At 39.1% G+C, this 12,108-nt stretch overlaps 1 protein-coding gene across 5 annotated transcripts in view; it reads right to left on the reverse strand.

Moving 5' to 3' along the window:
* DAAM1 (dishevelled associated activator of morphogenesis 1) overlaps positions 1 to 12,108 on the reverse strand; it is a 166,944-nt gene that overhangs the window by 39,335 nt on the left and 115,501 nt on the right. For all 5 annotated transcript variants that reach the window (XM_012785657.3, XM_012785654.3, XM_012785655.3 and 2 more), the window contains exons 5-12: positions 9,514 to 9,608; positions 7,296 to 7,629; positions 6,341 to 6,451; positions 6,121 to 6,224; positions 4,812 to 4,878; positions 4,477 to 4,594; positions 3,903 to 4,041; positions 3,551 to 3,609 (exon numbers count right to left, since the gene is read on the reverse strand). In XM_012785657.3, the coding sequence (XP_012641111.1) occupies positions 3,551 to 3,609; positions 3,903 to 4,041; positions 4,477 to 4,594; positions 4,812 to 4,878; positions 6,121 to 6,224; positions 6,341 to 6,451; positions 7,296 to 7,629; positions 9,514 to 9,608 (1,027 nt within the window). The remainder of the gene's footprint in view (positions 1 to 3,550; positions 3,610 to 3,902; positions 4,042 to 4,476; positions 4,595 to 4,811; positions 4,879 to 6,120; positions 6,225 to 6,340; positions 6,452 to 7,295; positions 7,630 to 9,513; positions 9,609 to 12,108) is intronic.

Genomic DNA, 12,108 nt, shown 5'->3' on the forward strand with positions numbered 1-12,108 from the left:
TGGAGGGCTAAACGATGCTTGTGCTTGGAGGGTGCCTCAGAGGAACAACTTTGTTAACTTTTTGTAAAAGACTAAAGAAGAGACTCTACAGTCGCTGTCCTAAAAATGAAACAAAAGTTTGAGCAACTACTTGTGAGGGAGAATGGTGCCTGTTTGGCAGTTAATCTAGAGTCTTGTCATTGAAATGGCCCTTCAACAAACACCAGGGAAAATGAATATTAAAATGGCCTCTTTCCCACAAATTAGAAACGAGACCAAGAGAAGTCCAGCCTTCGTGAGCTCAGTTTGCCAGCTCGCATCCAACTACTGTGTTTCCCCGAAAATAAGACCTACCCATAAAATAAACCCTAGCAGGATTTCTAAGCATTTGTGCAATAGAAGCCCTACCCCGAAAATAAGACCTAGTGATGGGTGTGGCTACGCAGCGTGTCTGCACAACCTGTGCATTTCCTTGTGGAGCGGTAAAGAAGCCCTAGCCCTTCTCATCTGCCCCACTGTGACAGCTACTATCCCCACGAGACCAGAAAGGCGCTGGCAGCACCACCACCAAGGTCAGCTCCCCCCGTCAGGTCCCAGCCATCTTGTGTGTGCTGCAAGCTGAGGCTTTAAGGAGACAGTCTCCTCAGTAAAGTTAGGAGTGCGACATTCCGCTTTCGGTATTGTGTGTCCCCAGGGGAGGAGGAAAGCTGTGGCTGCCATTTTACTATGACGATGTTCCAAAAGATGAAGACTTAACTATATTTGAATAAATGTAGATTGTTGTACAGTACTTAAAAAAAAATAACACATCCCCTGAAAATAAGCCCTAGGGTGTCCTCTTGAGGAAAACTACATATAAGACCCTGTCTTATTTGGGGGGAAACATGGTAGTAGAAGAGCTGGAGGGAGGATCATGCCTGTGAGGAAGAGCTGCTGCCAGACCACGGTTTGTCTCAACACAAAGTCATTTTCCCCATCTCCCCCTCAGAAGGCTACTTGAAGTATTTTACGCTTCTGGTAAACAATTAGTAAGACTTGTGAGAGCAAATGTTATCATCTCAGTATTAAATATCTTAAGGGCAGTCATGTTGGTTGAGCATGAGAATCACAGTAATAGGGGGAGAAAAATATGAGCTCTCAGCTATGGTTTTACTGACTTCCCCAATCCTGCTATAATGGCACAGGGTATTGCCAATGAATATAAGCTTGCTCACAGGTGTGATGAGCTTTGGACAAGAGAACTAACTAATGCAGTTTAGGCAGATTTTTATTTCAATTATGTGGCCTCAATTCCTATTCTTTTTATATCAATAAATCCACTAGAGATATAATCCACTGGGGCCGAGCTATATAGAGCTGGTCTTTATTTCTAAATTTGATAACACATTTAAATTCTTATTTTCTCCGTCTCTCACCTTCCCTATCCTGAGTTCCCTAGAGTCCAAGCCACTAAAATCCTGGGATTTTACCAGCCTTGGAATTAAGATAAACATCAACCCACTTCTACCACTGCATGGTTGCTTCCCTGACTTCTTCAGATATACATCTGGAAACAACCTCAACTGCATCCCATTTTCCTTCTTTTATTTCCATGTCTTCCTCTTTGCCAAATACAAGACTAGGAACTTGCCTTCCTCTCACAGGTCGTTAGCCTTTGACAAATCTGGCTGCGCCTCTAAATCACCCGAGAAGTTTTGACATTTCATTTTACCCCCGAGATCCTACTACAAGGAGTCTACTCCGTAGCTCAGGGGCGGGACTTAGGAATCTGTGTTTTCAAATGCTGCTTAGATGAGCCTGATGTGATGCCAGGTTTGGGAAGCTTCAGCCTAAACAACTCTCTCCACAAATGACATCCATTTACTATCCATTTGCTAAGCTTTTATTGAGCACTTTCTGTGTGTGCTGTGCTAAAGAGACTTCTCAAATATTCTCCACCTTTCAGGTCTATAGAACTTTCTGTCTTTTTCATGTGTCCCACTTAATACAACTTTGCTACCTGAAGCTTCCAGAAAAACATTAATTTTATCTACAATCTCTCCTCTCTTACACTGTACCCATGGCTTCGCTTCAAACTATCCTGTCTCTCCCACAGCCCTTGGAGCTTCTCTTTGCACCACCTCAGCCACCTAAAACCTGTAACAGTTGCTGTCATTTATTGTGCAACCAGTATGTGCCAGGCAATATGCTAACCTTCTTATATTTGTCATTTCGTTTTCAAAAATGCTGTTAGGTTTAATCCTTAGGTTGCAGAGGAGGAGACTGGGGGAGAAGTGAGGACATGACTTAGCCACCCACACAGTGAGCAGGGGCAGAGTTGAGTATCAGACCCAGAGCCCAGCACAGCACCTGACAGATACAGGCATTTGATACGCAGTTACCAAATGAATGAATAAGTGACTTCAAAGCTCATGTCCTAAGTACTCTCCTCAACTTGCACACTCAAGTCTCCATGTTCTATAGTATATTCCCGAAATGTCCACTGGCTGACCATTTTTCTTTGGTTTAATCTCTCTTTACCCTAACTTTTAGTCAATGTTTCTATTCTTTCTGTAGCAGTTTCTGGAGAATTTATTTTTAAAAATGTATATGCAACATCACTTATTTGAGAGCAATCTCCTGATAAGGAATTTGTAACACAACACTTCTTCACATTAGGTATTTTCCACTATCAGTGGTGGCTTTGCTTTTCTGCTCAAAGGAAAAGGACAAATGGATGAGAGAAAAGGAAATGCTTAGGTATCTCTTAGACCCTCTTTCAGCACATTAAATATTGGGGTGAGTGCTACTGTATTTCATTGGCTGTGAATAAATAACTCGGACAAGGAAAAGGAAGTCAGTTACCCAACATGGTGAGAGCATAGTGGCCAGGAGTATAATTTTTTTCACAAAGGGGCCCATTTGAGCTTGCTAATATTTTGAAGAAGGGAGGAAAGTTCTGCACATTTCTGTGAGTGGTTGGCACAGTTATGGACACAAATGTCTCTCCTGTCATTTGGTGCTGAATAATAATATCAAGGACATATTCAAATGCTCACTAATAGCTGGCCTGTTAATGTTTCATAATACATATCTCTGCAATGGTCACTGATTTTCTGCATGATTTCTCTTTTTATAACTGGAGCCAAATTAAAGTCATGGAGAGAATTGGGCTGCTGAAACCAAATGGGCCGTTCTTCTCTTTTAAAATTTTGAGTAATCTTGAGTATCCCTTATTATATTTCTTAAGCCCCACTATGCTTTAAAGAGCCATTATGGAGTGGAGAAAGGGTTTGGCTGATTATTGGTTAAGAAAATCTGAATTAATACTGGACAGGAAATGCTACAAGCTTTTGAAAAAATTTACATGATTATAATAAAAGCATAAAATATTTGAGAATCAGCATGACAACTAAAATAGCTGGATTCAAAAAAAGCCTGTGCAAAATTCCCTTAAGACATGGAAAAAGAAAGGCTGTTTGCACCAAAGTCAACAAGAAACATCAATGCAAATTTCCAAAATACATAGGAAGCAGGGTTACTCAATAACCAGAAATATGGCCTCTTCTTTCATCAGGGCCTCATCATTTACCTTTTCTCATTTTTTCTGCTTGTTCTTTCCACTGCTTAACTTCATTTTCATTAACCAACCTGTATAATAGTTAAAAGAGCATTCATTACAAAAAACATAAAGGGTCCACTACTAACTGCATTCTCCCTAGGTACAAAAATAGTCTACTGCAGAGAAAATCCTCAGTGCATGCTTGAAACCCATTTACATCCAGATGTTACTTATATAAATATATGGCATGTGTATGTATAGTAACTCATACTTAACCCCTAGAACATTTCAGTTCTCCCAGCTGTTATTCTGAAGTAGAATAAAATCAATGTTTTACATCGTCACCATGATCTCACAGGCAATAGAATAAGAAGAGACTTACATTCGTACAACATTCTTAATATTAAAGTTTTCCAAAGGTGTGGAGTCAGGATCTTGCCCTTTGTCATTTTGGATAACTATTTGCTGTATAATTCTATCTAGCAGTAGCCAGTACTGAACGGTGTTGCCACTCCTCTTGTCTAAAAAACAAAAGAATAGTGAAAAAAAAATGGTCAAGTTGTTTCTGAACTAAGACATATATTTTTCAACAGTGGCCACCCTCTGAAGCCACAGAACCAGAGATGTTTTCACAACACCTACACCAATACTTCCCAAAGTTTCTGGAATTTCGACATGCAATGATCATTTATTGGATTGAGAGGCACTCTCTCCCCCCTTTCTAAATGTGTTGTAAGGCACATGTTTATTCTTGAAATCAAAATTTTAATTCATTTCATTTTGAGAGTTTTGTAAAAGCCCCTTAAGCTGTGCGGAGACACACACTGGGCTGTCACAGAAACAAGGCTTAGAATCCCTGGTGGGCACTCAATCTAATCAGCACTTGTCAGAAGACAGAGCCTTTTGGATGATGTCCAAACATCCGACAGTGCACTGTAAGTCCCAAGCACACTCACAAGGCATCTGGAGGCAGTGGTGCAGGATGGACATGAAGTGAGGGTACGCTTCGCTGTGCGTCAGCCGCTTCCTCGTCAGCTCAAACATCTGAGTTGCGCTTTTGGTGTCTATGTGAACCTATTTGATAGGAAAAAAATCTAAGTCCCTCAATTGCCCCAGTGCAAGGTAAGTACATTTAAGGCAAACAGAAAATAATCCTGCCACTTAGGTAACCAAATAGAACTTTGATTTCGCTTATAGGTCACGCTGGTCTATGCCAACTTTACAAACACATTATAAGGGGAAGATTCTGTGAGTTGAGGGGTCAAATCAGAATAATTGTAAGCATACATACCAGTTCAAATCTTTTGGCAAATTCTAGTTCATCTTCATTCCGGAGCATTTCAAAAAAGTCTAAATGCCTGAAAGATAATTAAAGAAAAGTTATTAAGTAGAACATCCTACCAACACAGGTGCATAGGATTCGGGACATTAATACTAAAGACTTTCCTGACTTTTCAGAGATATCTCTGAAAAAAACCAGGTAACAAAATTGGAATGCCTTAGCTTAACTATGTTCTAAGGAAAAAAGATATCACCTGAATGAAATAAGATCATAATAAGGGAAACATTGAAAAGCCCAAGGTGCCTAATGCATGGTAGGCAATTAATTATTAAATTAATATGTAACAAATCTAAAAAGAATCAAGTCCAGATTCTACTCAAAGACTTCCTTTATGGAAAAACAAGCCCATATAGCTACACGTGACTTGCCACTGAATTAAAGATCATGAAAGAAATGTTCATGCCATTCGTTCATTTATTCAAATATTTATTAAGCCCCCATTATGGGCTCCACACACTGAGGACACATTCTATGAAGACAAATACAACAAAGTAAAGGAAATAGAAAATGATGCGAGGTGAGGCGAACAACACCCACACAGTGGTTGGGAAAGACGTCTTTGCAGGGAACAAGGGAAGAAGCAACTTGGACACTGGTGAAAGATCTGTTGAAGCTGAGGAAACGGCGAGTGCAAAGGCTCTGCTACAAGAGAATTTCTGGCATGTTCACAGAGTGTTAAGGAGAAGAGCATGTGGCAGTGCGTGAAAGGAGAGGAGTGGGAGAATGAAAGATGTGAAAGCTGGTAGGGACATCTTAGAGATAGTAAAAGGATTACAAATGAGCAAATTCACAGGCAGTGGTCATTAACATTTGCAGCGTGCCCATCACAGGTGCTAAGTGATTCCACAGGCTGTATAATCAATTTTCACAAGAGATCTGGAAGACAGTCATCATTATCGTCATCACCACCACCACCACCACCACCACACCATTTTTTACAAGTATAAAAATAGTAAAGTTCAGAAAAATTGAAGAGCTTGACCAGGATAAATAGAGGTAAGAGGCAGAACGAGGACAGTATGCAGATTCAGGTCGAATACCAAAACCCACACTAAGTTCTTGCCACACGTGCTGTTTCTTTCACTGACAAAGTCTTACTACTATTATAAAAACAGCATTAGCTGAACTAACATTCTGGTGCCAGTTCCTCATGTTGCAGACAGGGCACAAGCAGTCCACAGGCTGGCACTGGATAAGGTGCTGTACTACACATATGGAGAAAGCATAAACCATCTCAGATCAGAACAGTCTGACTTACCTATCTAATGTTGAATTTTCATGTTCCCTTAATTTATCTATCACAGGTTGAATTCCTAACATCAGAAATTCATAGCGAAGATGAAGTCTGAAGTCCAAACTCTCCTAAAAGTCAAAGTGTAATGAAATACATATTTATGGTTTTGATTACATAGTAATCATGTTTTAAAAATTTGTCTTTAAGGATATATTTTTAAAATCATAGTACAGAGGGTCCTTACCACGCCTGCACCTTGGCTTAGCACTGCGTTGATGAAGGACATGATGGCTGTCTTCAGGCTCACTTCATCTCGATACCGCCCAGTGCTTTTATCCAAGTCATTAATTAATGTCTGTCAAGGATACAAATATAAAAGCAAAGGACTGAATCATTACTACCTTTATCCTCATTTTGTGAAATGTTTTATACTCAGAAGTTAACTTCTATCTTATTTATTTTTTTAGAGATAGGGTCTCGCTCAGGCTGGAGGGCAGTGGTGTGATCAGAGCTCACTACAACCTTGAACTTCTGGGCTCAAGTGATCCTCCTATTTCAGCGTCGCAAGTAGTTAGTACTATAGGCATGTGCCATTGTGCCCAGCTAATATATTTTTTATGTTTTTATAGAGATAAGGTCTTGCTATATTTACCCTGACTGGTCTCGAACCCCAGGCCTCAAATGATTCTCCCACCTCAGCCTCCCAAAGTACTGGGATTACAGATATGAGCCTCTGTGCCCAGCCAGAAGTTAACTTTTAAACTCTGCTGTTTAGTCAGAATTACACTGCTCCATAGAAAGCCATCATTTTTTTCCCCTTAAGAGTAGTCCTAAAAATTCTACTTTTAAAATCCTTACATCATATATGTTCATATATACATATATACAAAGTACAAAAGACTTTTGCTTCATTACTTCTGCTTGATTTTTATATTTGAGTAAAAATACAATTATATATTCTCATTATTCATAATGACCCTAAATCAAGGATGGCAACCTATAAAATTTTCAGGGAACGGCCCATTGGGTGGATTCAAAAGATGTGTGCTATATAACATATAGGATGCAGGACCACATTTTCAAGTTCTGTAAATCTAAAACCCCAGATTGATCAACTGTAGAAAGTAGAGCCAGAAAAAGCACCTGTTTAAGCAGAATTAAAGAAGGGGTGAATGAAAACATGCCAAGGGAGCACCCACCTGGAAGCGGGTTCTTTCACTGGCGTACTTCTGGTAGTGCAGCATGGCCTGCAGAACCTTCTTGTGGCCCCCAGGAACCAGGCACACGGCGCCCAAGATTTCCAGCACGGCCACCTTTGTCTTAATGTTCTCTGTGCTCAGACTCTGAGCAATTACATTAATACTCTCAGAATGAGCCAGGACGTGAGCCCGACCTTGAGAGTTGTTCATTAGCGCCTTTATACATCCAATGAGAGAGGTATGTATTCGAGACTCTGAGGTCTCGTAGTCCATGGTCTTTAGAAAGTTGAGAATACATGACAGCCCATCCAAGTCGATGAATCTGGTTACAAACCTGTCATGAAGAGAAGTGCATCAGACTTAAGTCCCTTTGAGGTTTTGTAATAGCCCTTAATAGAAAAGTCTGGGGAGCAGGGAGAAGCAAAAAGATTTAGTTCCTGAAATACCCAAAGGCTTAAATTGATGAAGTCTTCTTAATTCTTTGCCTCTTCCTTGGCACAGACACAATAGTCAAATCTAACCAGAAGTATGAAAAAAACCTCCATTTGAGGTAAATGCATCTCAACTGGTACAAAGAACCCGTTAACAAATCATATATCCATTAAAAATCAGGAGCAAAGAACACTCAGAATGCATATCTTGTCTTAGGTTAAAATCATCTGCTGATCCGGTGTTACTGTAGCATCTCGATCCCATGCACTTTTATGTGCTGACCACTGACCCAAACCAGTTAACTATCAAGAAAAGTCAAAGGATGTCCTTAAATTCTAGGATATTTGCTTGTTGAACAAATGATAATCTATATCCTTAAGGTTTTATACCAAAACCCTTCTGTATGCTCTGCTAAATGGGGTGGGATCCTAATAAAAAAATATAAAAAAGTAATACTTTATTACTGTGCATTAATTTTATTAATAGTTATAACACTTAGGTATATAAAGCCAACCAATGAGAATAATTCACAATGCATTCGTGCACATTGAAGCCCCTGAAAAGTTTGGAAGGAACACTGATTTGGTTGGGACAGTCTAGATCTCCCTCATACAACTGTATAGTATTTCTGATGAATCAGTAGATTATTTTTAGTTTGTATTTTATAGTCAAATAAAGAAAGGGAAACTTTATTTTCTAGCCACTTCATCCAATCACGTGACTCAGATGTAGTTATGCTAATTAATCCAGTTGGCTTCACTCGTAGCACCTGTGCTATTGAAGTGTACCAGTAAGAACTCAACACCTTCCCAAATCCTAGAGGCACTAATGGAAAATGAAGGTGCAGCAGGCACACAGTGGAAGCTGATCACCAGAGATGAAATGAATCACTATTGCCAGAATGCTCATTTTCTTGTTAATAATCATTGTTTTGAGAGATAATTCCCATGCCATAAAAGTCACCATTTTGAAGTGTACAATTCAGTGGTTTTTAGTATGTTCAGAGTTGTGAAATCATAAACATTACCTAATTTTAAAACACTTTAATCACCCCAAAAAGACCATTTCCCCCTCTCCTCAACTCTTGGCTGCCACTAATCTACTTTCCGTCCCTATGGATTGGCCTATTCCAGACATTTCATATACATGAAATCATATAATATGTTGTCTTTTGTGACTGGCTTCTTTCACTTAGCACAATATCTTTAAGGTTATTCCATGCATGTAGCATGTATCAGTACTTCATTCCTTTTTGTAGCCAAATAATATTCCACTGCATAGATGTATCACATTTTATTTATTTATTCATCAGTTAATACACATATGTATTCCTTCTACTTCTTGGCTATTATGAATAATGCTGATATGAACATCTGTGTACAAGTTTTTGGAGGGACATATCTTCATTTCCCTTGGCTATGTATGTAGGAATGGAATTATTGAGTCATATGGCAACACTATATTTAACATTCTGAAAAACTGCCCAACTATTTTCCAAAGTAGCTGCACCACTGTACATACCCACCAGCAATGAATAGGGGGCCTAATTTTTCTACATTTTTGCCATCGTTGTTAGAGCCTCATTTTAATTTTAACTATCCTACTGGCTGTCTGCATACCTTTTAATTGAAGAAAATCACTTTATTACATGTTCAATGATTAAAGTATTTTATTCATAGTTCAACTGCATGCTTTTAACTTACGACTTCCTGTAAGGTTTGACTACTACAGAAAAATGAGGGAGGAAGGAGAGGAGACAGGAACATGCTACCCAGGGAAAAATTACCTCATTGGTTTTGTCCTTAGTGCTGTCTTCAAACTCTCTATAGTTTTACTTCTCTCTTCTTCTTCTTCCTTCTCTAAAGCCAGCAGAGATTTTCTCTATGCAAAGAAAACAGAAGTTAATTTTCCAAATTCTATGTTTTAGTTATAGTATAAAGAAAACAATCCTACAGATTTGATACTTCACCTGAAATATAAATAATCAATAAATCTAAGATTAAGATTTACTACAAGTCAAAATGTAGAGTAATACCACCAAGAATCCCACAAATTTGTTATTTCTAGTATAAGTCCTTCAAATTTTAACTAAAGCTTTAAGGAATGGTTTAGAAATCTTAGTAGAGATTAAGTTGCTCAAATGTTTTTATAAGTACACTCTAATGTAGACATTACTATTTATATTTGATAGAAAGAAGATTGGACCTGTAGTTGAATACAACATTCTGGCAATTAAATTTAATAACACATCAAGCAGAGGAGGGGGGCAGCAAACTTCCCACACTACTGCTCCTATTCCTCAGCTGAAAAGTGTAACCAAGACCACGGGGAATTTGTTACATCAAATTATTTTTTAAGAGGAACAATTAAATTTGACCTGATACTAAGGTGGACAATTCCTTCAGAGTAAATGCTTAACTTCTAGAAATGAACCAATGTCCTTTAGAAATTAGAATGTGGAGTGTGAGTGTGAGAGTGTGTGTGTGTGTGTGTGTGTGTGTGTGTGTTTTCTTCCTACTCAGGGATCAGCTAGAGCAGTTCTGCTCAAATTTTAATGTGGACATGAAAGTCACTGGGGATCTTGTTAAAACTTGGACTCTGGTTCAGTATGTCTGGGGTGAGGCCTGAGATGTTACATTCCTGACAAATTTCCAGGCGATGCTGATGCTGCAGGAGCCAGGCTCTAAGTAAGAAGATCTGACTTGATATTATAAAGTTCTGGATGCTAGCAAGGTTTATAGTCTTTTCCATTCCCTTTCACTCCATGATCACCTACTTGTACTGAAGTGTTTCCAGTCTTAGAGCTACTGGTCCCCTCACTTCATTTCATCCTGTTCTGAACACGTGCTTGTCTAGTCTCAATTTTTTCACCTGCTACCAATTCAGATGAAATGCTTGGCTGGGAAACAGACTGGGGTGACTGTATTGAAAAAGAAAAGCTTGGCTCTTATCCATGGGTCTCAATGATCCAGCCTTTCCCTTTCTTTCAGGACCACAAATCATTAAGGGTGACTTGATTTTTTTTAAATCAATAGTACCAGCATTAAGTAAAAGAACTAAAATGTTAACTAAAACTTGTATCTTCATAATGAGAAGGGTAAAGCCCAAAGCAAATGAAAACATCAGTATCATTTATGGCAAGTGAAAATAAAAACCAGTGGAGTTTTGTGGGTTTTTTTAACTTGTTATTGTATTGCTTCTGCTAAAGCTGTCCTCTTGCTGATGATGCGCCTGGACAGCTGTCGCCAGAGGATGGTAGGGAAGCAAGCTGCATGCAGAAATAGCCAATAAATTCCTTCAAAGCTCCATGAGACCCATCCCCTGGAAAATTCAGCACAAATCCAGCCAAGCGCATTTAATCTCCAATGGCACAGCTGAATTTGTTTGGACTCTTAGGCAATGACTTTGAATCTGCAGCTCAGAATCAAGCCTTTTATGAATATTATTTCTTGTCCCCAAGCTTAATGACATAAAACTATTCCCAAATTAAAAAATACACATTTGATTGTGGGTCACTAACACCAGAGATTCATGTATTTATCCTTTTAGCAATCTCAGGGAGAGTGGAACATTTGAATAACAGCAGACTACATTAAGTTACTCCCTAGTGGAGTTGGGAGATTTATGAAATGTCAAAAGAAAATTAAATTTGAACTTTCTTTCCCAACACTGCATAAGGAACATTACCTTTCTCTCAGAACAGAGAAGACTATGACCTTTTCTGTATGTGATACAATTATAATTGAGTCTAAGACTGAATTTGTTGTGTTAATAAAACTGAAGATATGTAGATAAACCTGATAGTCTAAGGTGACTTTTTAAAACAAAATAATTGACATAAATTTCAAGTTTTCAAGCTTTACTTTTAGGAAACAAGTTTAATTTGTAACATTTAGTAGATAGGGGAGATATGCCTACATTTCTGAAGATGACTGCTATGCACCTAGTCATATACAGGACAGGCCTCGTAGAGGCCTTTTTGAATGTTCTATACCAGGCGTCCTCAAACTATGGCCCCAAGGGCCACCTAGCACATTTATCCTGCCCTCTGGGTGTTTTTGCCGCAGCTGCCTGTCCTGCTTAGCAGCCAACTTGTCCCAGGCCCACAGTGTGCACTCTCCAATGGTCTGAGGGACAGTGAACTGGTCCCGTTTAAAAAGTATGAGGACCCCTGCTCTATGCACTTCACATGAGCAGTGTGCAAAGGACAAAGTACATCCTTACAGAGGGTCTTCTTGTCAAAGCCTCTGAGGTTCACATTGGAATGAGCAGGGCTGAGAGAGGTGCATGAACATGGCACAGAAAGCATTCCCGGCCAGGAGTCTGTAACTAAGTTCCCATTTGAAACATTTCCTTGGTGTAAAATCAATACGCCAGCTCA

This window comes from Microcebus murinus, chromosome 6 (genome assembly GCF_040939455.1).
Source record: "Microcebus murinus isolate Inina chromosome 6, M.murinus_Inina_mat1.0, whole genome shotgun sequence".
NCBI lineage: Eukaryota > Metazoa > Chordata > Mammalia > Primates > Cheirogaleidae > Microcebus > Microcebus murinus.